The 26,829-nt window shown below is 36.2% G+C and overlaps 1 protein-coding gene across 6 annotated transcripts in view; it reads left to right on the top strand.

The window, feature by feature from the left end:
* The window catches only part of UTRN (utrophin), a 344,979-nt gene that overhangs the window by 134,560 nt on the left and 183,590 nt on the right, over positions 1 to 26,829 (top strand). For 5 of the 6 annotated variants that reach the window (XM_052698789.1, XM_052698799.1, XM_052698781.1 and 2 more), the window contains 7 exons: positions 2,080 to 2,229; positions 3,566 to 3,650; positions 5,149 to 5,354; positions 6,549 to 6,666; positions 9,735 to 9,940; positions 11,196 to 11,350; positions 16,003 to 16,192. In XM_052698789.1, coding sequence (XP_052554749.1) covers positions 2,080 to 2,229; positions 3,566 to 3,650; positions 5,149 to 5,354; positions 6,549 to 6,666; positions 9,735 to 9,940; positions 11,196 to 11,350; positions 16,003 to 16,192 — 1,110 coding nt within the window. Of the gene's footprint in view, positions 1 to 2,079; positions 2,230 to 3,565; positions 3,651 to 5,148; positions 5,355 to 6,548; positions 6,667 to 9,734; positions 9,941 to 11,195; positions 11,351 to 16,002; positions 16,193 to 20,433; positions 20,636 to 26,829 lie in introns of those variants that run through there. The other variant, XM_052698823.1, reaches the window with a different exon arrangement.

The following is a 26,829-nucleotide window of genomic DNA, read 5'->3' as shown; positions in this document are numbered from 1 at the left end:
ATGTTGGTTGCGTGAGAGTTCCGTGTGATTACTTACACAAGCAGTTAGCATCTTGTAATGAAATCAGATTGAGTTGATAATGGTTATTTAGCCAGATGATGATGACAGTTTCAGAAAGTGAGAAGTATATATACAACTGGTAGAATTTGGTAGAAGGAATTTTACTCAGGATAATACCCACAGGTCTACTTTATAATTCTGAAGACATCAGCAAGAGTTTGTAGGTTTAAAAGGGTATTGTAAGAATGGAGAGGTTGATACATGGACAGGTGGGTATGTCAGCACCATTGTCTTGTTTATTGGCAGATTTAATACTTTGTTGCATGCTTTAAACTGTATTTAATCTGCTGTTTTAACAAGTGAAGGTTTTGGTCATTTCCTGTTACTTAGATGTGTATATGTATGATATTTTTGCTGTTTATTTTGTGTCTGGCTTTGATAGCAAAATATCTTTAATTTTAGGATGTGTGAAAGAGACTATTTCTGGAATACTAAAAAGAATCCAGTAATCATAGTTACTCATTTTTTAAAAATAGCAATTAAAAAGAGGCCTACTGCTAGATCAAATTAGAAAGCCTTGAAGTTGCAACAAAAGTATATAAGTGATGTAAAGTAGTTGCTGTTGTATTTGCCTAAACAAGTTCAATCTCTTTTTAATCAATTGTGTATCCTGCTGATTGGCTACTGTGCAAGTTTAATTTTTCCTGTGAATTCCTGAAGTGAAAGGAAGAAGTGGATCATAGGGAGTGTGTGTGTGTGTGTGTGCGTGTGTGATATAAGAATTTACTGGAGAAGCACTGGCAGGGAATTAAATTCCATATTTGGACCTATCACAGCAGGAACAGTATTTGCAATTATGATTCTGCTAATTAGGGAAGTGAATTCAAAGTACTAGTAAGATTACTGAGCTGTTCAGGAGGATGAAGAATTCTTCGTATGTAAAGAAACTTGGGTAACTTTCCTTGTTTTGTATAGCCAAAGAACGATGAGAAGAGAGATGGTGAGAAGAAATAGGGTAACATGGGGGAGAAGATTTGTTACTGAAGACTGTTACTGGGGAAGTGGGAGTAGCGGATGTTAACTGATCAGTCAGGAATAAATACTATCTGGGAATGAGGAGGTTTCTAAATAAAGTAAATAGGCATCTAATTCAAACAAAAAGAAACAATGCAAACTTCCTTTTTTTTTAAATGGATGCTTGAAAATTTAGTAAAGGTACTATTTGGTATTGTGTTAATTCTAACTGGAAGCTCTGTTCAGTGAACTACCTTCAGGCCTGTGTTCCTGTCACTTTTATGTACACACCTCATAGTAATGTATTATACAAGTATTATAAATATTAGGGTGGATGAATACGATGCATGCTAGCTAATGTCATACGTTTGTTCTAGTGCTTAAAGATAAAACTTGTGATTCTCACTCCATAGTGCTTTTGGTCTTATCGGCAAATGATAGCATGGTTATGTTAAAGTCAGTGGGAAGTGCACCCAAGAGTAACATTCTTCTTGCAGGATCTGACCTGCACTTTCATGTTAAAGAAAAAGAAGACTATGGGAGGTTGATCAAAATTAAATTGTAAGGTTGTGTTACATTTTTAACTATCTTTAGAGCGCATATCATTAGGAATAAAGTAGGTTGTGACGATAGTTTCCTATATCCTGGCTCATGCCAGGAGTGAGCTCTTAGTTTTTAAATTATTTCTAAAACTAAGGCAGGTTATAATTTTGATTAAAAGAGCATTGACTTTTGGGTACATGTGATGCATCCAGAAGTGGTCAAATAGAAGCATCTTGTGAAGTCGGAATTGATGTGAGTGATATGAGGCTATGTAGGTACCCCTTGCATGTGTTTTCCAATTAGTAATAAATGTTAATCTTTGAATATTTGTTTTAATAATTTCTACACATTACGAAGAAGAAACAAACAAACAAAAAAAAAAAACCAAAAACAAAAAGCTGCTTCTCTTACATATTTTGAAGGAAATTTCTAAGTACTAGAGCAAAAGGAAAACTTTTCCTCTTGTTATTGTTTAACACTTATGCATTTGACTTCAGTCCAAAACTATTCTGTCCCCTTTAGGTCTTAAGTGAAGAAATGGAAGTACAGGGAGACAAACTGGAATGGTTGAACAGAACTGAACCTGAAGTTATTCTGGATAAAAATGTTGATCTTCAGGAAAAAAACAAGCTTTCTGATAGCCTGCAGTCCCTCAATGTGAGATGGAATAAGGTGTGCGTTTATTCAGCGTTTTTATCTGAAGTTGGAAATATAGTGGCGTATTCAGAGTGATAGTTTTTCTTTTTCCATCTGTGACATCTAAAATGTCTTGGAAGGTGTGTGCATGTTGAGGGACTGTCTCCCTGAATCCATGAATCTCCATGAATCCATGTCTGCATGAAGACCCTGGTAAATGTTATTTCATCAGAATGAATTTATTAGTTTACTTGTTGTTTTGTTCTTTTTCTTTTTCTTTTTTTTTCTTTCTTTTTTTTTTTTTGCGTTGGCTTTCTTTCAAACAGCTGGATCAAAAATGTTTAGTCATAGAACTATAGAATGTTTTGAGTTGAAATGGTCCTTGAGGATCATCCAGTTCCAACCCCCAGATGGACAGCTATGTTTGTTCAAGTTGCCAAAGCCCCATGCAACCTGATCACTTCCAGAGGTGGGGTATTTAGAGCTTCTCTGAGCAATTGTTCCAGTGCATCACCACCTCCATAGCAAATAATTTCTTCCTCATATCTAGTCTAAAACAATTGTCTTTTAATTTAAAATCATTACCAATGACTGTATCACTATCCTCCTTGATAGAGTCTCTTCCATTTTTTTTTGTTGTTGTTGTAGGCTCCCTTTAAGTTCTGGAAGGCTACTGTAATGTCCTTTCAGAACCTTCTCCTTTTTAGGCTAAGTAACAGTAACTCCCCTCAGTCTGTCTTCTCAGGTGAGGTGCTCCAGCCCTCTAATCATCCTTGTGGCCCTCCTCTGAACCTGCTACAATAAGCCCATGTTCTTGTCATGTTGGGGGCCTCAGAGTAGAATGCAGTACTACAGGTGAGGTCTCATAAGAGAAGGGCTAGAATCATCTCCCTCAACCTGCTGGCCATACTGTTTTTGGTTTTCTGTCATTGCCTTCTGGAAACAGCAAGCCAATTTGTTTTCACTGCAAGAGGATTTTTTTTTTTTTTTAATTAATTTTTAGATTAATTGTGTATTGCCTTAGTTTTTGTGATCACAAATCATGAGCATTCCTTTGAAGTGTGCCTAGTGAGTCTTGACTTTCATACCTGGACAGTAAAAAACCAAATAAACATGCAAACAACTTATCTATAAAAATTAATTTATTTCTCTCCTAGGGTTAGGTAAGACATGGAAGGCTATGGAAAAACAAATACTGAGCACCTTTTGGCATTTTATTGTTTTTAAATGATACTTTAAAAAACTTTATTGAGATATGAAGCATACCAGTATAGTAAGTGTAATGTAAAATATTGTGTGTGCTCTAATACATGAACTTTTGCTATTAATGTTGATTCACTTACTGCTTTTGTTCCTCTCTGCTGGCCTGCAGGTGTTCAGGGAAGTGCCTGACAGAGTGAGACAACTGGAGGCTTTTGTTGGGCAGCCTCACCTTGTTGCACAGGCAAAACCTTTTGGTGAGTAGTCATTCCTTCCACTGAGCTTAGTACTGTTTGTAGTCAAAAACTTCCCTAGTACTTAGACAAATGGAAATAAGAAATGTTTTTGGTTGCTTAGGACTCCCTTCATGTTATCAGGGGAGAGAGAGAGGGAATATCTGTTTAGGGAAAAAGTCAGTTTGCATTTCAGGTTTGGACGTTGTCCATTGATGTTCCTTTAAGTGTGCTGAAGCGGAAGAATGTTTCAGTAAAGCTCAGATATCCTCATCAGGAGACAGTGTTGTAGGTACAGGAAAAAATATCCAAACTAGCCCTGTCTGTGACTGTTTCCCAGTGGATTTGTGCATTTTTGCATTTGTGCCTCTTAGTAACTGAGATCCAATAGAAAGTTTATCTACAGCTAATTATCCTGCATACAGATTCTCTGCAGTCCTGCAAATTTATTCTGCATATTTTGGCTTAGTAGGAGCACAAACAGGTCTTTTCCCACATACCAGTTAGTTATTTTTCTGAACTCTGTAAGGGAAGCTGTCAAAAAATATGGTCTTGTATCAGATATTCATACTGGCTGTATTTTTCAAAAGTTATCGGAGACAGGTTGTGTGTAAACAAGATGCCCAGGTCTCTGTTTTAGAAAGACAGTCCTTGCCTAAGAGAAATTACAGTTTGAACTTCAGTAAATTAATTGTATTTTTTCTTTGTTTCAGTAATAGCAAAAATAAATAAATAAATCATGGAGCACAGAAAATTTTTTGGCTTTTCAGAACTCTGATTCAACTTGTTTTTCTTTTGTACAGACTATTTCTTAAGTAAAGCTCCCGTCTTTTGTTGTGGCAACTGTGTAATATTTATGTTTAAGCTTGATTTAACTTTGTTTTCTTGGATCAAGAACACAGCCAAACAACTTCTGCATAGAATCCCACTGTTCAGCCCATTACTCCCTCTTTACAGTATCATACAAACAGATAGAAAGGATGGGGCTGAGCTAGTGGGCATCTGTCCCTTTTTAGGATGGTGATGTATTGCCAGGTCTGTGAAGCCTCTGTTGCAGTAACTTGACTTACTTCTGCTTAAGTGGATTCTGAGTTAAGAATGGGAAAACTTTTCTGTCAAATAACAAGGAAGTGAGAAAGGCAATTTCAGATTTTTACCTTAAATTAAATAATTGTTTATTATGCTTAGAGTTCAGCTCCCTTTCACATCAAAGAGGGCTTAGCTTCATTCTATTAAAAGTTAGTGCTATTTTGTTTTTTTCTCATTTGTGTAGTGTTATGGGTGATTCATGGGCCCTTTGCCATGCAATGAGATAATTAATAGCTTCAAAACAAGCAAAAAACCATCATGGTGACTTATATTTTTGGAGTTAAAAGTCTCAAATGCAGATCTTGCGGTGTGTTTTTTTTTTAGATGCTGTTGTGTATTCATAGAAACTACCAAAAAAAAAAAAAAAAGCAATTCTCCAAACTATATGTGTAGCCATGATTTTTTCTTTAATGAAAATACCAAACTCTTTCAGATGTCCAAAAGGTGGTGCTAGTATCTTCTTCATTGGAAATTCCTGTTCAGACACAGCATGCTTTGGAACTTTCTGCACCTGCTGATCTGGACAAAACTACAACTGAGCTGGCTGAATGGTTGGTATTGATTGACCAGATGCTCAAGTCGAACATAGTCACCGTGGGAAATGCTGAAGATATCAACCGGACTATTGCACGAATGAAAGTATGTGTTTCAGTGAAGGCTGGAGGTTTGGAAAATAAGGAGACCCTTGTAATTTCTTGACTAAATATATAGGCTAAAAATGTATTAAAAAAGCCAACAAAACAAAACCACTACCATAAATGCTTAACCTGCAAATTGCGCTTCAAAATCTGTTGATATTATGCTACTCTCCCTCTACTATATCCTCTTAATTCCTTGTCTCCCTTCACAAGCAAGATGTGAGATAGGCAGTGCTATTTATTTATTTATTTAATTTAAACAAAACACATAGAGAAGAACTGCAGATGGTATCTTCAGTGATAATATATAGATAACTTACTGAAGCCTTTGGGACAGCTTCAGTACTCCATCGTTGGAGGGTGACCTGTATGATCTACTTAGTAGTGTTGTTTTTTTTTTAAATGAAATTTGTTATGTTGTAACTATTATAAACTGATTTCCAGAGACATGTTAAAGAGATTATAGGTTTTAATGTAAATGGTTATGGTGTAAATACTTTTCTGTTGATAGCTTATACTGTGGTGAGCTGTGACAAAGGGCAGCATTTGTGAGACGTATGCTGCCATTAAGGTTCACTGCATTTGACTTGATGTCAATTAACATGAGTAACATGTATGTGTACAGGTATGAGTAACAGGTATGTGTACAAGCTACAGGCTTTATGTTTCTATTTCTGAGGACATCTATCATCATTTGGTATTTGATAGAATAAATGTGAAAATGCTCTCTTTTAACTGTATAATGCTTATGATATGAGGTGCTGGTACATAGCCCTAGTTGAAAGAATTATCATGCTATAGTCTATAGTCAATGCTGACTATTCTTCCACCTTACCCATCTCCTTGTAAATGTGTACACTTGCATTTGTGTCTATATAAAGATCAGAGGGTGGTAAGGCAAAAATAAATTATGAAAGAGAGAAAAACATACTGGAAAATATTTCACAATGACTGGTTGTAACTGTGATTTGTGCAGGTTAGCCTCCGCATCTGGATTTTCACTTGTAATTCAGAATACTTTTGCATTTTAAAGCAGTGCTATAATACTGTGACAGCTCAAGGGTTGTAAATAGTGATGAAGCTGCCATCTGTCTCTGGAGACATAGATGCTTAGTCTTATGTATAAGTAATACAGATAACGTTAAGTAAATCCTGTTTTTTGTACCTAAAAAAATCATATCCTAATTCTCAACAGATAACAAAGGCAGATTTGGACCAACGGCACCCTCAGCTTGATTCTGTTTTTACATTGGCTCAAAATTTGAAAAATAAAACTTCCAGTTCAGACGTTAGAACAGTGATTACAGAAAAATGTAAGTTCCTCTATTCTGTGTTTTTAAAATACAGTGTTTCCATGACGGTAAAATCTTCATCTCTTTCTCTTAAACTCTTGATTTTTAACCCAGCTGAAGTTGTCTTCCTTAAGTAAACTGAAAATTAGCATTTATATGGGTTTCACTATAGAAGTCTAATGAAAATTCTTGGAAGAAGAATTGCTATTTATTTTGTTAACCTACTGTATTGCTGGGATTTTAAAATAACTTATGAAAAACTTGAGTTACTTGACAGATACAGAGCCAGAGATAAGGATTTTATAAGGCTTTTTATTTGTTGATATAAAGGAGCTATTAATATATTTTTATTCTTGCTGATCCTACATAACACTGGACAGTTGGTTTTAAAAAAAAAAAAAAAAAAGCATGAATGTATTGCCTTGGAAGGCTAACTTTTGAAATTGTTGATTGAGAATTAGAGCTTTTAAGTCATTTGTGTGTACATTAAATAAATACTTTGAAAATTTCTTTTACTGGTACTTACAGAAGGAAAACACAACTGACACAATTAGAAACCAGGGGATGTCATAGTCTTTGAACTCCTGGGGCTTTGCCAGTTGCTAAGATTAGAAAATTAGTGCAGCAGGAAATACTGCAGTTAGCAGAAAAAACAATCTATGAAACAGTGGAAAGATATATTTTGCTGTCTTTTTCTGCAGAGTACTTTGGTAGAAGGATGGTAGTTATTGTAGTTCAGTGGAGTCAGTCAGGAGGGGGAGACTTGGTCATTTGCAAAGCATCCCTCACAAAAGATAAAAGAGAATAAAGAAATTGTATTTTGGAAACTGATGTTGAGTTTCCTGATAGCAGTTCTTGCTAAAGATGGAAGCAGGGAAGCAATGCTATGTATGTTGCCACAAATGAAGCTTCCAGTAGATACCCTATGTGTGTGAAGATTTTGCTACCTCTTATGAAATATGAAAAAAGTGAAGTTTACATTTGTAAAGTAAAGTATGTTTCTGTTATGAGGGTTTTGTATTAGTTTGCTCTTTTCTCAAGTGAAGAGCAGAACTGCTTTGTACGTCTCATTCTTTAAATGCTCTGGAGAATATACACTTGCAAATCTGCTAAGTGTCGTTAGATGAAGCCTAATTACTCTAATAGCTGAGAACGCAGAAGTAAAGTTTCTCTGGAACTTGCTTAGTAGTAACTGCCCAGACACAGGAAATTAAAAACAACATGTAATCGGGTTTTCTTTCCCAATTTTGAACCCACGGGCAGATCCTTGAGGCCACCAAGAATTTCGTTGTCAGGGAGTGAAGGAGAAGGAAATATATCAATAGCAGATAATTGCATTAGGGTATTTTGAGTGGATAAAAATTTAAGTCCATACAGAAAGCAAGGTTAACCTGCCCGTTCCCAGGAAAAAATCTGTAACGGAAATTCAAGGTATATTCATTCATTAATAATATCTGTATAGAAAGGTCAAATATGTATCAGTTTCAACCCACTTGCTGTTTAGATAGTTGTTTCACAGGGATATTTTTCCTTTCAGCCTTGTGCGGAGAGCTTAAAATCATAGAAGACTTTTCTCTACAGTTTATTAGCCAGCACGCAGTGTTATACCCATTTTTCATTCCTGCTGTTTTTGCTTTTGTATATACATTTGCTGTTGGGGTTATCAAAGTTTTCTTCTGAGATCTCATTCAATTCGTTCAATGACCTACATCACAGCAGAAAACTATTGTCACTCTGGCGAAGGCGCTTCACTGCCACAGTCTGAGAGCTCTGTGAAGCTGAACAGAACATTATTGGCTGTATTTTTATAGATAAGAGATCCTGCCAGGCAGATCAAGCAAACTGACTTTGGATGTTCATAAAAGATTTATAAAACAAAACAAACAAACAAACAAAAAAAGCAAAATAACAAAACAACCTGCAGAGGGTAAAGTTCACTTACATGGTTTTTAGCTCAAACACATGCCTTGGCATTTTTTTGCTTCATGAAGGATTAAAGCAACTTCATGAAAGATTAAAGCAATTTGAGTATCAATTACGTTGCTTTTCTAATAACGTAAAATTACATACATTACTGGTAAGGTAATTACCTTGGTGTTGTTGCTTATTGCCTACCTGTTGCTGCTGAAAATACAGATGTTCTCAAGAGAGCCAGCTTAGGTGTTTTTTTTGTTTTTCTTTTCTACACTTTTTTTCTTACTCTTCAGTTCAAATAATACAACGTGTTGCTACTGTCATGACAGGTAGTAGGGAAGACCTATTGTTAGCTCTGTAGACTCTCAAGAAATATGCCTTTTTTATTGGTCTGCAAGTATAAAGAAAAAAGTATGATGCTGTTGGTTTCTTTCTGTCAGGCAGACTTAGTACTTTCCCTAATGCTATTATTTTGCTCTAGGCTGCAGTCATGTTTTCTTTTTCATTCTTTGTTTATTAAAGGTTGAATCTTGTTTATTGATTGTCTAAAGTAACTCTATTTATTGAGAGAGGAGACATTTGAAGGAAATGGGGCAAGATCAATAACTTCTCTGTTGTATAATATACACAAGCCTGTAGAATCCTGTGGTGGAGTGAAAATACTAAAGCAAATTGTTAGTGGAGTGCTCCTACCTTAGCCATAGTTGTTGTGCAGGTGCCACTAGACTGAGTTCAACACACACGGTGGTCGGTAAACCTTAGTTCACTTTTTAAGCACAGAAAGGTGACTTGCTGTGGCACAGCCTTCGCCCTTCCCTGGTGCTCTCTGGAAACTCTGCTGGTGGCGGATCTACTGTGACATCTTTGCTGTGCAGTTGTTGCACATTTACCTCCTGTGAACACGTAAAAAGTAAAGGGTAGTGCCTTTGGAGATGTCCAGAAATAGTAGTTGTTACCTGTATGCTGACCTGCTTAAACAAGAGGCAGTCAAACCCCTACTTTTTGTTTACTTGCATGAGCATATAAATTACTTGAGGAACTAAAATACAAAATATTGAAGTGACTGTATTTGAAAATGAGTTACATTATTGCCTCTTGTCCTGAGGAGTAGGTGGTAGTTAGGACTACTTGATTGGTTACTTTTTTTTTTTTTTTTTTTTTATTGTCCTCTCCAGTGGAAAAAGTAAAGAACCAATGGGATAACACCCAGCATGGTGTGGAGGTGCGGCAGCAGCAGCTGAAGTACATGCTGTCAGACAGCATACAGTGGGATGAGCGAAGAAAAGAAATGGAGCATCTCATGGAGCAGTGTGAGATCCGTCTGCGCATGCTTCAGCAGGCCCCAAAGGATGTGCTTGTCAAACAGATTGCAGATAACAAGGTAAGACCATCTGCAGTTGACTTCTCGGTCCGTGTGATGCTATTGGATTCGTTTGATATCTGGATGTAAGGTTGATATGGTGGTTCTGTGATTTTGGGCACTCTGTGCTCTAAATCACTTTTTTTCATCAGCCTTCCTGAGAATTACTTTTGAGAGGAAAACAGGTGGCATGAATACTTGTGTGCCTTTTTATAAGCGTGGCTGAGAGGAGCGTAGCATAATCTGATAAATGATGCTACACAAAAAATCCTTGTCTTGATAAAAGTTTTATCATAGAACCACAGCATGTAGCAGAAATCTATTAACAATAGTAAATCCAGGCATGGGAGAAGTTATATAAAATTATCCCAAGTTTCACTTCTGATTGATACAAAGCATATTCATCTTATTTTTTCCCTCAATTCCACGTGAACTTGGTTGCTTTTTGTATCACAGTGAACATGCTGTGATAAATCAGTAAATCTGATGTCTTTTGTGGTGGCTGTTTGAAAAAGGGCAGGCTGTAGGAGGCTCAGGGTAAGAACTAAAGAGACTAATGATTGAGGAGGGGCTCTTATCAGTGTGGAACTCAGAACAATCTTTAATACACTTCAAAAAAATGTGTGTATGTATGTAAATAGACATTCAGTGTAGGGATGTGGCTAGGTATGAAAAAAAGGAGAGAGCTTAGTAATGTGTATTTCTCACTGACCCTAGCTATTTCAGTAAGCAGTAAAATTTTTTGTTCTTCATTGTCTTTCCTGTGTGAGCAGAGAATTGGAAATGGGCTCTTAGGCCTAACTTTTTGTTTTCTCAAAGGAAATTAGGCATGTGGCCAAACATTGAGTATGGAAATAAAAAAGATACAACTGATTAATAAATAAATAATACATATATTTTATTTTATTTAAAGCTCTGTAAGGGCTAAGTACATTATATCGTGCCAGTTGTATCAGTGTTAGCATAACTTAGATTTGTTCATGCTGCTAAAACCTAAAACTATTTTTACTTCTGTTGCCAGTAAAACATACAGGAAAGTTTTCCTAGTTCTTGCTGGCTTTAGCAGTATAATTTTTCTCACTTGTGTTTTGGTTCATTGTTAGAATGCTTATTATTTAATAGATCTTCTTTTAAAAGGAATTTTATTCCATAAAAGAATTATGCACATTCCTGCTTTTTTAAGCATAAAAAAGGTATTATAATGATAATTAGATAATATGGAAAGCAGTCTGATTTTGATTTTGCTTTAATGTCTTATTCTGAAATTCCTTTTTAGTTGTTAATACATGATTTGCATAGGGGAGACATCACAGTAGCTGCGTTCAATGATCTTTCTAATAAACTTCTTCGAGAGTATCGTGAGGATGACACAAGGAGAGTGAAGGAAACCACTGACCAAATGAACACTTGCTGGGTTAATCTGAACGAAAGGTAATTGGTTGCAAGGTTTCCCTATATACCTTTCTGTTTTAAACTTGTACCTTACGTTTATCACTTACACCTATTTCATTCTCATCTCTACAGGCTTATCTTTACTGCAACATTTAGCTCTGCTTCAGTGGTTTGATCAGTTGTAGTGAAGCTGAATTTTGATGATGGAAATTCCCCCACAGTTTATTATGGAAGGCTTCTGTATGACTTCCAATTCTTTGTTCAAAAATGATAGTAATAAGTATTAAAAAAAAAAAAAAAAAAAAAAAGTGCTCATCTCATGTTTGTTCTCCACTTTGCTTGTGGCTATTTTTTCTCTAAAGGTCTTTGAGCAATTCTTCCTGTTCTGTGATGATGCTATGCTCTCTGTATATAAGTAGTTTGTTACTGTGCTTCCTTTTCATAAGGCTGAAAGTATTTAGCTCTGCTTTCCAATGTGTTAATTTATTTAAGGCCTTTCATCTAATGGAAACTTTTCCTGAATGGGGCTGTGCTTTGGGTTTCTGACTGCGATGTGTCTGACACTCCCATCTAGAAAGCATTTGATCTATAGGAACTGAGATTTGAAGCTTCTTTGTATTCATCCTATTCATCATTTGCAAATAAGTCTTACAAACCAAATGCTGAACACGTGATTGCATGTGTTTTTTTATGTGTAATATTTTTTGTGTGTGCAAAGTAATATAGTTGCTGCAAAAAGTCTTCAGCATTTTATGGGTAATTAAGCCCAATGTCTGACTCAATACCAGCATCTTTAAAAGACAATATACTTTGTGACTACAAGGACGGAAGAGAGATCTGATCCTAAGTGTATGGGAATGGGGTAAATGACAACCAAAATGTGTGTGTATGCATGCATGTAGGTGCACACAAAAAAGGGAAGCTGCTTTTTTTTTTCTTTTTTTTTTTTTCAAATGAGGTGTGAGTTAATTGAGAACGAATCTTTCATAGTAAAGCCTCTACAGTTGAATGATATGTCCTGGGGAATAAAAGGAAGAGAACTTTACAGTGGTAAGCAGTTGGTTTCACAGGTAATTAAGGAAGAAGAATGTAATGTCTTGTTATCCTTCCTTGGAGGAAAATGATATCTTTGTAGTTTTCTGCTTTTGATGTCACAAAGAGTTTTATACAACTCGTTTCCTTGTTATTTCCATTGAGAGATGAGATACAGAACAGACAAAACTTTATATGGCTCATTCTGTGTGATCATTTGAGAGAGAATAAAGACTTGTTGATCTCTAAATGTTTTAGAGACATCTAACATAGAGTTTTCAAACAACTAAAATATTTCATAATTGATCTAATTTGGGCATTTTCTTTTCGTGGTTCTTCAGTTAAAATATCCAGTAGGCAGAAGCAAAGGAAAGACTTTTAGCATATGACAAAAAATTCCATAGCTTTTTACTTTGTGTACTAGGTTATAGTGATGAGGTCACCTTTTGAAATGACCCATCTTGGCCATTCGTTTGAACTGAGTCTGCATGTTCCTCTGCCTTTCCTCAGAGTAAAGTAGTATCTTTTCCAAAAATGCTGTTAACTTCATCTGAAATAGGTTGTGATGATTTCTGGGAATAGAGATGCAATTAGAGGTTGGCAAGAGAGCTCCTGGTTGGATTAGCAGTACCTTAGGTTCCTGCTCTGTAGTAGCCTGATTCAAATTCAAACTTTGCAGTTTTGTCTAGAGCTAGCATAAAGCTACTCACCAGTAGGTGATCAGAAAGAAAAGTTCCTGACTGAAGCCTCTAATTATTTTTGAATCTGCTTGAAGTATGGAATAGTAAGCACCTTGTGTTCTATTGTATGTAACTGAAGCTCCACAGTTATCACTGGGACTGCTATGCTGCAGCCTTACGGAGATGAACGTCTGCTTTGTTTCTTAAGTAGTGGCAGAATATACAGGAGAGCTTAGGAAACCAGTGGGTAGTCAGAGCATGGAGCTGCTCACTGTAACCCTGCAGAGCAGAATTAAAAGGGGAGACTGCAATAAGAGTACCTTTCCAGGGGAATGAAGGTTTTTATCTCTGCCTTTAAATGCAATAAACAAAAAATCTAGTGAACCTTGAGCGCTGAGGATGGCTTAATGTGACAGATCTCAGGGCAGACAAAGATTGTGCCTGCAGTGTGCATGTCCTATGGCTTCTATAAGCACAGACCTGTATTTATGGCATAATGCTTTAAAATACCATCTCTGGCTGTAGCTATGCCTGGGGGTTGCAGAAGGGGGTCCTTATTAGCATTACCTGGAATAATCAGTCCTGAATGTCCTCAAGAGTGCTAGCAGTAAGGCTTGTCATGAAACACAAAGTTGAAGGAAAATAGTGGCATTAAGAGGCTGAAGCTTTCTCACGTTGACATTGTTTAAATTGACTATTCTGTCCACTGGCTATTTATTTTTATTTCAGGATGAAGCTGTAGTTGTTCTGCGTCATTCTGCTGCTTCAGTATTAAACTGTAGTTGCCATCTAAACTGTCTCAGATGTTCTTCCCTGATCTTCTTTTGATCACACGCTTATATACATTGCATGTTTTTAGTGTAAATCTGAAAAGAAGAATTGTGTAGAATAGGGCCATGAAAGCTTACATGCTAGAGGTATAACTCTGGTTTGTTTGTTTTTTTTTTTCTTGGATATTGCTGATCAAATCTGCTTAATCATTCTCTACTACCACTGAATTAAGTAAAATTAGCAGCAGTTTTGTGGAATTCTGTGGGTTCTCCTTACATTTAATGCTTGCCTACTAGAAAGAGAGCATCTTTTGGAGACTGTTCCGATCATTTTAGAATTCTTCATGAATCTGAATCATCTTCTTGGCATGGAGGAGAGATTAATCTTCAATACAAAATTCTCCATCAACTTCATTTTAAATTTGAAGCCTTTACTAGAGTGAACTGAAAATATTTGGGTCTATTCTGTAGGACAGTTGTTCACTACTGCTGTATAGGTCATCATTAAAATCTGCCATGTAGTCTTAGAATTTTAATTGCAAATCTGTTAATTTATGCCTCTGGGTTGCATGCTTAATGCAAGGAATGATTTTTGGCTTTAATTCAAATATCGTGACAGCATTGTTACTGCAGTAGGATTTAATTTTTCACTTTAATTTCAGAGCAGAAAGTTTGAGAAATTAGAACTTTGGGCTGAAGATTACAATCTTCAATGGGTCTCATTAGATACAAAGTTCAAGTTGTCTTAGTTCCCATCCAGTTCATTAGTATTTAGGCTTAGAGATCTGGGTCACTTGGTGTTTTATCCTCTAGGGCTTTTCTCTTTCTTTGAAGGTCACCTTTATTATCAGTCTGTTCTTGTTGTCACTCCTGTTCTTCCACCTTTGGCCTTAGCCCCCTGCTAGGGAAGAAAATCCCTGCAGAGTGAGAGGCGTTTGAAGTCAGAGCTCATAAGTGGTTTTACTTTACACTTTTCCTCACAGTTCCTTGGTGTGCTCTAATTTTTGAGCTGATGCTCGGTATTTTTTTTTTTACTGTATCTGGTCAAACATTTAGTCATCCCTAGCATGCTGTTTATTTTTTATTTTGTCAAGAGGAGGCAAAGCATGCCAAAGCTTTATGCCTGAATGAAGGCTTCTTATCATGCTACTCATTTGCCAGTAGCCAAAACTTGGGGAGGCACAAAGTCAGGAACAATCCACAGAATCTCATTTTGAATAAAGCAATTATTAACAAGTGACGTAAGGTCTATCCTCCAAATATTAGTGTTGTAACTCTATGCTACTGCAGGTTGTTTCTAGAAAATTCTGTTGTTTATGCTGGTATTTGGGAACGTGAGCCTGGCAAACTCGAGGTTGTGTCAGATGCTCTTAGTGCCATTGAAGGAAAGTAATGTTTCGTTTCTTGCATCTGGCTTTTCTGATATGCTGGAAAACTGGAATACCTTCTTTGAAACAACTTCTCACACTTAACTTTGTTAATCAGAGGTTTTGAAGTTGCTGACTTATAACAGTTTTCAATATAAGTTTTGTTTTAATAATGAGGAAACAGTTCAGATTCCAGAAGTGCAACCTGATCTACTCTCAGGAGGTCTGTTCCGGTTGTGTACCTGTAGGCTAATTCTAAAGGTTTTGAATCAGTTCCTTGCCTTCAGTTGTACATCTGGAGAATTTTTTGATTGGCTCAAAATCTGGGCTATATTCTAATTCTGCCAGTTGTCTTTTCTTTAAACATGTTGAGTATGGGCTGACTGTTACGACTATAATATATTAGTCTTTGTCTTATAGCAAAAAGAATCAGGTATTTGACTTTTCATACTTCCAGAGTTTAATTTTGCAGTAGATAGAAATTAGGGGAAATGTTTCTGCTCACTGTTGAAGAAAAAAATTCCTCCACACATTTCGCATACGGGAGTGACCTCTGCTAATAAGAGTAGCATAAGCCTGTGATGATAATGCTCAAAAAGAAGATACCTCTGATTCTTCCACATGTATTCTTTAAAAGCACTGTGAAATACGTAAGTTTGGAATATCTGTTGATAACTAAAAATATAATGATCAGAGAAACAGTGTTAAAAATAATGATAAAACAAGCTGATACAGAGCTATAGTTTCTTAATAAAGAGAAGTTTCAGATTATCTTTTAGAAGTTTCATTGTGATGTGTGTAATACTGAAGAAATATATTGACACTTGCTGTCTTATTTTCAGAGCTGTTGATAGACAGAATATCTTGGAGACAGAGCTGAAGACAGTACAGACCTCATGCAAGGATCTGGAAAGCTTCCTCAAGTGGCTTCAAGAGGCAGAGACAACAGTTAATGTTCTTGCAGATGCTGCTCGGCGTGAGAACACAGCTCAGGACAGTGCCTGTGTAAGGGAACTCAGAAAACAGATGCAGGTGAGAAACTGCTGGTTATTGTGCTTTCCCTCAGTGACAAATATTATAAAGGAAATCTAGTTTCACCCACTGGAGAGTGAAGCTTTACAGCCTATTGGAATGTATTTAAAAACAGTATCTGAGAAGTCAAGTGTGAGAAGGAAGCAGATATATTCCCTAAGATTTGAAATGTAAATGTGTGTTTTGTGGACATCTATGTCACTGAGTGCTCTCAAACCTCTTTGTATGTTGGCTGTATTCAGGAAGAGTAGGAAGGAGGGACAGAACCTGGAATCAGTCTTCATTAAGGATACAATGTATTGATGGGTGAACAGGACTGTTTCTTAAAATTTATGCATTTGGGCCTGTGGCAGGAAAAAGCTGAGCATCGCTGTATTTTGTCTTTCTGTGCTGCATGCATTTCTTTTGTTGTCCTGTTTAACAGATTTGAATGCTTTCATGTGTCGTAATTCTCCTGAATCTTTTAATATATATTTTTTCCTTTAAGTAATTTACCTTATTTAGTGTAGTTATTTTGATATGCACAAAGCTGAGAAGCTCTCAAATCCTGTGCTCTGAGTTTGGAGCCGTATTTTCTGTGGTCTTAATTAATGATGTTTGGACAACAAGATTCTGCTATTAGTAGGGCTCTAATCTGAACATATCTGTGTTGAGTTTAAATGAAACGAGGCAATTTGAATTATCTGATAACAAATTACTCACTGTGATTAGAAAGAAAAGAATGATATATTGTGGTGTTTTGTGCCTACGGAAGATGACATGTCAGTCAGTGACGTTTCTGTGATTATGGTCAGTCAGGTAACTCATCTGTAGAAATGTGTTTCTCTGATAACAAGAAAAAGCTGTTATTTTGCACTGTTATATAGCACTGCTGGCTATATGCTGTTGTGAAGCATCTTGGTAAGGGAAGATTGTTTGCTTCTTCATTGTTCTTTGTTTTGATTAAAACTGATAGAGTAGTGCTATGTGAAGGGAGAATTGCTGGGCAAAACTTCCAGCTATGTGGGGAACACTCTATCACATCCATTGTCCAGGCTTGTAACCATAGCCTCTGAGAAGGGAGATGTAGATGCTGGACCTGGCCTCCCCTTGTGGTATTCCTTGAGCTGAAATTGTCTGTCTTGCTCCTATACACTGTGTAGATGCAGTGTAATTGTTTGAGTTACCTATTGCTTTATTGTAATATTTTCAGCTTCCAAAGTATTGATAAATATAGGTGAAATATATGCTGAAAACAGACTAAATATGATTATTTTTTATTACTGTGCATATTATATATATTTTCAAAATAAGATAATCTGTGTTGGGCAATGGAGATGGAACTGTCTTCCATTGCATTTCAGGACTAACTTGTTAGGCTGCAGCTCAGATCACTCTGCACAGGACTCAGTGATATGGGCACTATTGAAACCTTTTTCTGACTTCCACTGCAATGTCTGAGGTTAGGAATAGTACCATAAAAATAACCTCAACTTTGAGCAAGGCAGAAGGTAGTGATTTTTTTAATTAATTAATTTTTTTTAAGAGTTGAATTTTGCAGTTATAGTGTTAGTCTTGTTTATTTATTTGCCATGATCAAAATGTAGCAAAAGGCTTTCTTTTCAAGTAGCTACTGGAACCAGTCTGTGTCAATCACTGTATCCAGTATGTTTAGTAGCCACCTGAAAAAGGTTTAAATCTAAAGATGCAGAAAGTGAACTAAGAAACAGAATTAACTCTGTGACAACAGGGATATTGAGACCTGTGCCTACAGATGTATAAGTATTCAGAATAACTTTGTCTTGTTTTATTGTAAATGGACTGTGTTTGGTCTCAGTGTTAGAATCAGGCTTGTATATTAGCTGACAAGGTTAAAAAAAAAAAAGAAAGAAAAAAAAAAGGCAAAACTGTAAGAAGAGGGCAAGTGTAAGCTGTGGACATTGTTTTATGTAGAAGAGACTTGAGTTCCTGCACAATGTTTTGATGTTTTGATGTTTGTAAACCTGTCCTGCTGCATATGTTACTTCCAAAAAAAATTTATTTGCAGTGTTATCAGTTAACAGTGTTAGGCTGGAGCTGTACTTGTGGTGGTAGAGGAAGAGTAGGTGTGAGCCAGGAGCAAGACAGTACAGGGGAATAGTTTAACTGAGTGGTGGAAATGATGGGGAAAAAAAAAGCCAAATTTGAGGTGGAGGATACAGGTAGTAAGATTTCTAAATATGGGATGGGAACAGTTTTTCAATCTGTCCTGTACGAAGAACCTGTGCCTGGCACTCATCCTCGTAACCGTGAAGTGCCTAAGAGGCATGCCAGCATATAAATCACCAACATGTAAACTGTGAAGTATCTAGAATCACAGAAACTTGTTAGTTAATTCTAACTTTAGCTGGTGCCTCTGTACCGTCCTCAGTGATGTGCTTGAAATGTGTGCATATGTTCATATGGCAATATATATGTTAAGTAATATGATCGCTTGTTATAGGGTCTTCAAATTCCAAATCCAGATAAAAATATGGTACACTTTGAAATGCGATATGCCCTGATCTTACTGTAAAATTAAATAAAAGCATTTATCTTAGAAGGTGAATTACGTTTAGATCTGAATTACATTTAGATTACGTTTAGGTTACATTATTCAACTGAAGCTGAAGATAAGAATTAGTGTGCTTTTTTGTATAATGTGTTTAGTTCTTCTCATGAAAGAAGTGGTTTACATGTTCTATAAAGTATCTATGTTGTCAAATATGTTTATTTTAAATTTTTATATTTTTTAGTATTTTTCATTCCATAGTTCCCTGGTCTTCCTGTCTGTCAGGAAAGACTGATGTTATAGATCTGTTAACACCCTCGAGAGAAGGAAAGATGATAAAAACCCCATGTGGAGAACACACATAATAACTTACTGTTTTTCTTGATACCTGTTGGTATAACTTACTCTGGAAGAGACATTTTCATTAACTGAATTTTTGGTTTTATTTTAGAGTGTGTATCAGACGATATTTCCTTTATTTGCCTATTTGGATCTTGTTTGGTAGAGGCTATGTCAGTATACTTATTCAATTTGTGATGAATACTTCATTCCTGATGGAACTATACTTTTTAAATGGACTTGAGAAGACAGTTTTCCCTGATACTGAGTTATCTAATCTGTGTTGAGACAGTCATCTGCTGTTTACTCCTTGTTCTACCATGTGTAGTGTTGATGATGGCCTCCCTGAATGTTTGTTACAGCAGTTCCTATAATACAGGTTGAACTAGAGTGAACATATCCCCTTCAGAAGGAACAAGAAATAGCTGTCTCTGGTAATGCGGTACTTAGGGGTGCATTGGCTGTATTGCATTGGGAGTGCCTTGCTGGTAGCTAAACTCTTCCATGGTTTTGAATGTCCTACTGTCATCCTTAGATGGCTTAAATAATTCTGCTTTGTCATTGGAAAAATATCAAAATGGTGTTAGCTCTTTAGATTCAGTGATGGCTAGGAAATGAGTGGTGGCACAACTGTATACTTTCACTTCACCAAAACCTTTGTTTCTCATCCTAATAAGTCATTAAGGGAAAGGCTTAAGTGGTTTTTAGGAGCCGTTTCCTACTTTCTGTTGCAAGTGAGAATCCTTTGAGATCACTTTGACTAAATTAGCTTTGAGTTTTTGTAGCAGAAAGGTTTACCCCCTGTAGTTTTTCCTTTTGTATTTGATAATCTGGTTTTGAGAAGCACCCATGTGATTTATTAGTCTTTAGCATGTAGCTGATAAAATTAGAGCAGGTATCTCTCTGCTTCTCTCTGAAGATTTATAATACAGTCTGTTATTCACTCACTACAGCTCTGCCAGAGCTGCGTTCAGTCTGAGAGCGAGAGCATCCTTTGCCAGAGTGAGGGAGCAAAAGCTCAGTCTGCCGACTGAAAGCAGCTACTAAACGAGAGCATCCGTAGTGACACACTGGAGCTGTCTTCCCAAAGGAATTTTTTTCTTGTTTCTGCAGCTTTCGTGCTTAAATTAATAATCTTTCCTGGCTATTTAGTGTACTCTTGAACGGTGGCAGATACTCGTCAGCTCAACAACTTCATTCACTCTCTGCACAGGCAGAGCTGAACAATACTGGTGAGACAAATCTCTGAAGATTTTTTTTTTTTTTTTTTTTTTGCATTTTCTACTTGTCTTTATTTTGAGAGAGAAACTTATGCTATATCAGCCTGCTTTGCCTTTGAAGCCTGTAAAGCCTGTAGCTCTCAGAAGCAATCCTGGAAGAGAGCATGCTCAGAAAGCTGGCAAATCATTGTCCAGTGACCGGGAGGAAATGATAGTTGCTCTTCATTTATAATGCAAATTCTGAGGTGTCTTCAGAAGTGTGGCAAACTTAAAATGATGGCTGTGGTGAGAACATCTCTGCAGAAAGTTGTGGTATTGTTGCATCGTTTACAAAGGATGGCAGTTTCTTCTCCACGTTATCAGAAGCTGTGTAAGGTAAGAAATGCAAGATCTGAATCCGAAGAATATCTAATGCTAACTTTTATCTTTTTTTCTTTTTTTTTCTTTTTTCTTTTTTTTTTTTTTTTGAGATAAAAAGAAAAAAGAACAGGACAGATGTGAAAAGTATCTAAGCTATATAGCATATTTTAAAGCTTGCTCATGTGCATGTTTTGTTCAAAGAATGATTAAAAATAAGTGCTTTTCAATTAAGAATATACTCAAAAAAAAAAAAAGTGCTATATTATTTACCATTTAAGAGTCTGGAAGGAAAACATTACCATTCAGTTACATTCTGTAAAATACATGCTGCCACATCTGCTTTTCCAAAGAAGTTGGTGAATTCTTGATAAATGCAGTACTTTAACTCCTAGGTACCCATTATGTAGAACTGCGTTACATAATAAAACCCAGTGGTTTTGGTTTTGAGTTTAATTAAACTTTTAGTCAGGAATAAGTTCAGCAGTCTAATATGCAGCAATTTTCACATCACTTGCCAGCATTTACAGAGTTCTTTCAGAAATTAGAAAAAAAAGAAAAAGAAAAAAGTTGCATAAAAAGCATGTTGACACAGACTGCCACTCATATTGGCATTTTTGCTGTTAACTGTTTTGGTGGCTGATTGTTTCAGTTTCTACCAAAAGTATTTTACTGTTTAATTGTTTTTGCACAGATGCAGTAGTTGGGACTTTCAATATTGTGGTAGCAGTGTAAGCTACCTAGTAAACAAAGCTTTTTGAGCAGGTTTATCATTCATCAGATTAAATTGTTTGTAAGATACACAAAGTGGATAAGCTAGTAACACCGCTGTGTCAGTTCCTGTGTGGAGTGGTCAAACTGTGGTGTACTATTGGACTTAAATGCAAAGGTCCTTCTCCATAACTTTGGCTAAAAATAAAATTGGAGAGATCTTCAGCTGTGTACTGACATTAACCATACATGAAGTCTTTCTGGCTGCCTTTCAACTTGATTTTTATTCTCACTGCTTGTGATGCTTTCACAAAAAACCTCAGGCAGCTTTAAAGCACTCTTAAGTTTGTGTGCAAGCATAGGACCAAAGTGTGTGACCATGCTCAGAAGCCTCATTCCAAGCAAAGGTGCTACAACTCCTCACGCTTGCTTCAATCTAATACACGTTTTATGAGCAACGTGCATTAAGAGAAATACAAAAATCTCATACAATAAAAAAGATCTCACCTTTAGGATCAAACTTGAAAGAAAGAAAAGAATGTAATGTGATATTTTTTGCATAATGTTCAAGTCTGTAGGATAGGGGGAAAAGCAAATCACTTTCACGTGGGTCTTTCAATGTGCTTCTGTATACAGGGCTTTAGAGTTTCATCTTCATTATGAAGAATGATGGTACATACAAGCTATTTTAACAAGCATGCTTCGTTTATGTGTCTTTGCCAATTCTATCACTGAAGAACTCTGGTTGCTTTTGTGAATAGGACAAATCTTTTCCTAATGTGAAGGCATGGATTTTGGTTGGCTTTTAATAAAGACTGCAGAAGTGCTTACAACTTGTTTAGGCACATTTTTGTATATAAACTTGTTTATAGCATCAAACAAGAACAATTTAATGATTCTTGCAGTAATCATTATTTGCTAATTGGAGTGATAAAATTGTTAGAGACCAAATTTGATGAGTTTAAACCTACCCAAGGGGCAGTAAAAATCTTCTCAAAGCTGTTTCTCATGTATTTTTTCTGATTGAGAATCTGTGCAGTGATGGGGAGTTTTTGTGTAACTTAAAATTCAAATTTGTTTTTAATATGCTGCTGCTTTCTCTTGTGCATGTCTTCCTGAAGGCAGAATTTTTGTTGGTCTGCCTGTGGAGTTAAATCAGACGGTGAATGAGAGAAGACTGTTTTACAATCCCAGTCACTTCCAGCAGGTGTCAATGTAAGGCAGTGATATATGGGAATCTGGTGATGGAAACATTAACGCTTAGATGAGAAAATGGCATGGAAATGACAAATTAAAAACAGCTCTGACAGAGGGCTGGTAAGGATCTCTGATAGCAATCTGTACATTTCTATTTTTGGTATTTCACAGGTTTGTCCATACCCTGTAAACTTAGTGGGTACACAAAACAGTTCTGCCTAAGAGAAGTTATTTACTACATAGGATGTGAATTATTGCTTCATAAGCTAGCATCTAAATATCTGATGCAAAGTGTCCTCTGAAGATTAACAGTGCACACTACAATGAGATAAACATTTAAAAAATGCCAATGAAATATTTAAGGCATATCCTTTAAGTTAGTGTTTGTCTATTTTTAAGCACAGTAGTTAAGAAAGAATAAACAAAGCTTTAAACTACTGAGGAAATTTGTAATTGTTCCATTTATTAGCAGATACGTGTCCTAGTAACTGTTGGCAGTCATAGTCTTCATTTTGCAAATTTGTTAAAGGCAGGAACAGAAACAAATGTTTTGGTGAGATACCTTTATAGCATTACTGAAAAGCAGGAGATCTTTTAGGATTTTTTTGTTTGTTTGTTTTGGTGCTTTTTTTCTTTCACTAACTCCTTTACGTCAAGGTAAATTGGGCAGATGTAACTTCTTTTTCACTGGTATTGCCCTTTGATTCTTTTACACTCATTCTTCCAGTGGCTTATTTGTATGCTTGGCAGTGTGTTGTCAGGACAGTGTGTAACATTGTTTGCTTTAATGTTAGTAGCTTTGTCTTACAAAGGTTTGGTGCTCAAAAGAAGCAACCAGAAAAATGTTTTGTAGGGATTGTTAGCCACTCTGTATTCTTGCAAATGTGTGATTGTCCCCTAAAGAATATCTTCTGTTAGGTATATCCAAGTAGCTTGGACAAGAATGAATTTAAATTTTTGCTGGGAGCAGAAAAATTCATGGTAAGGTAAAATCAATATATCTTTTCTGGGAGACCGGAATATTATGTATGAAAGTGAAGATTGAGAAGCTTTCTCAATTTTCCCTGACTGAAGTGGAAGAATAGTATTTCTCTGTCAGACAGGTAAATGATTAACTTGAAATACGTATCTTGTTGAGGGAGCTTGAAGTGGATTTTTGCAATGCACTGCTGACATTGGAGCATTCTTCTGCTGGAGGAGAGACTGAGAAATATAACTAGTAGAGATGCACTTTCTTATTCCTGCTGTGGCAACTTCCTGAGAATGAGCAAATAAATTTTTCCAACACAGTAACTACCAAAAAACACCCAGCTGAAAATACCTTCCTTGTAAGGTGCTTGAAATCTCAAAATTGGCTTCTATGTGAGTCTTCCGTCGTGAAGGAGTTAGGTGAAGTGCTGAATTCCTCAAGTGTAAAAAGAAATAATGTTTCAGGAAAATATATTTTGGAGGAATTTTTTTTTTAAATGAATGTGTAGTTTAAAATGTAGCTATCACACTTTCTACTGTTTCTTTTTTTATGGCTGGTGTTAAATTTATAAAGCCAAAGACAGTTGAAAGCAGTGAATGTTAAGGTCAGCCAAACTCGTCTTGCTGTGACAGTAGCGATTGCTTTCCAAAAGATACTTAACGTTGAATTTTGTGAGTAGTAGTAAATTCTTGGTTCATATGAAATTTTAACAAATGTGAAGGTCACAAGGGGTAGGGAGACCTTAAAAGGAAAATAAAACAAAAAACAACCCACCAAATCAATGAAAGAAAACAAAAATACAATAACAAACCCTCAACACGCATCTTGAAGGGATATGTTGAGATATGGGGAAGGTGATCTTGTTTCTATTGAAGTTAACTAAATTTTCTAGTATTTGCATGTCTTTAGTTTGGTTTAGAAAATAAATCAGACCTTTGATCACATTCGTGTATGAAATTCTGGTAATCAAGCATGGATAAGGAAGAGAATTGAGAACAAAATTAATCTTGGTTGTATGTCCTGAGATAGAACACTGAGTGAAGCTGTATGTTGATTAGAAATTATAGTAGTGACTGTTACCAAAAGCATTGCTGAACTCTGTAGGTGGTTTTTGTTTTAAGAAGACAAGGTTAAGCCTGTAATGTTCCGTGTTCTTTTAATCTACCATATGACCTTCTAGAAGGAAGGAGGCCTGAATTAAGGAGAAACTTGGAAGTAAAGACTGTTGCCTACTGAAATATGATGAGGTTAAAAATGCAGTGGTAAAAAGAGTTTACTATTTTGAAACACAATTTAATAAATATAATCGTCAGCATCTGAGGAGCTTAGGTTTTCCTTTTTTGGAAGACAGTTAAGAAATGTATGTGGTAACTCCTTCACCTCCATACGTCCCACACCTTGTTTGTATTGTAAACAATGATGTAGATGTACTGACATCTCTTTAAGATTTCGTAAGATAACGTATGTGCAGGAGTGGGCTGAGACAAGACTGGATGTATGGCAGGCAGAACATGAGGCTAATAAAGTCTCAAATAGCTTAAAGTGCAACGAGATAGCCTGCTGTCTTTGCCAACAGACTGACTGAAAGGACTAGAACACCTTATCATTTGAAGAAGCATGGATGTGCCAAGAACTTATGTCAGTGAATGATCATTTAAAATTAATGAGATGGACATAATTTCTTTTTTGTTATGGATTAGAAGTTGGAAACCTGAAAATTGGTGGTATAATACTTGAAATTAGGGACATCTGAAGTTCTGGGAGTTGCAGATTGGTTTGTTACTGGCATTTATTACAGAATAATTACAGCCACTACAGAATCAGTGGAAGACTGAATGTAGAAACTTAATAGCTTTTAAAACTGACGTAGATGAAGACTGGAATTGAATGTCTAGGAAAAGTAATTTCTTTGTAAAATTCTCAAGGAAATACAGCAAGGACATGTTATTTTAAACTTCAGCACGGAGGTAAAAGGGGAAAAAATCTGTTTTTGTACAGATGGAAAGGTAGGACTTAGTTTGGAAGATGCAGAAAAGCATTAATATTGTGTATTACCATTCAGTGCAGTTCAGAGAAAAATACTGCTTTGCAATAAGTTCTTTGGGCTGAAAAATAGATTGAAGTTGTACATAGTAGGCTGCTGTGCACTGGCAGAAGTATTTGATATAATTGTGTACTAACTTTTTTACAAGCTATTAACAATTTTATAGCAGAAATAACAGAAATATCTTGATGCTGTACTGGAAGACCTGTAAACCTCAGTGCATCTATCACTAAGTTCAAGTAGAAAATATGAAAACTTACAGAAATATAATCTAGTGGAAGTTATTCCTTTGTTGGTGTCGGCTGTTAACATGTGATGGATTAATTCCCTTTGGAATTTCACAGGATGTGAATATTCTCACATTCTGTTAAACTAGAAAGACTTGAAGTGCTAAGAACCCTTCCATCTCTTGAGGACAGAAGAAATTGCTCTGAAGCAGGCTGCCCAAAGAGGCTGTGGCATTTCCATCTCCAGAGATTTACAGAACGGCAGTGGATGAGATTTTGAGCGGCCAGAGTGAGCTTTGTAATTGGCTTCTGCCATTGGCATGAGGTGTGTGACCTCCACAGGTCTTCCAGCTTGCAGTTCTCTGTGAGACTCTGTGCTAGTGCCCGATTACCTTATGTGTGAAAACTAAAATAGTTGGAGCTGTAGTGCAGCAGTTCTCAGCTGTGACTGCTGCCTACTTCCTTTCAAAGGAACTTCGCGTTCTTGTCTCACAAGAAATGTTCTTACTGCTCTACTGAATTCTGATCCAAATTTGGGTCTGCTGTGACTCTGGTCTACAGTCATAGCTTGTGTCTATTTGAGAAAGAATCCTTTTGCAGTGATGTAACTACAATGGGAACTGTGTTATATGGTTGGTGCATATCTGGACTTTGTCTTTATGATGTTAAGGCATTGTAATTTAACGTAAAACTTGCTGAAATCTGACCTGCTCCCCTCCTTTTCCAGTACTTACTTTTGCTTTATCAGATGTCATTGTCAATTCCTCTAAAGAGGAGAATGTGCCACTAGTCCCTTTCGCAGAAAGGTTGAATATATCTTGTGTGATGAGTCTGACTGAAACATAACTGTTTTATTTTGCCATTTGCCTAATTGTGATCAATGCCAAGTGAAACTTTATAATGAATGCTTGCTTTCCAGCAAATTTTTTAACATGAGACTGTGCTTTGCCAAACTCTATATGAATATAAAGCTTCTCTAGAAATAAACAAGGGAAAACAAAATGAGAAAGGGCATAAAGCTTCATATATTCAATTTTTTTTGACTGCTGCACCAAGCATTTCT

Source organism: Tympanuchus pallidicinctus, unplaced genomic scaffold, assembly GCF_026119805.1.
Source record: "Tympanuchus pallidicinctus isolate F22 unplaced genomic scaffold, pur_lepc_1.0 scaffold1, whole genome shotgun sequence".
Taxonomy (NCBI): domain Eukaryota; kingdom Metazoa; phylum Chordata; class Aves; order Galliformes; family Phasianidae; genus Tympanuchus; species Tympanuchus pallidicinctus.
Note: the sequence above shows the minus strand (reverse complement) of the source record. Positions and strands in the feature narration are given on the sequence as shown.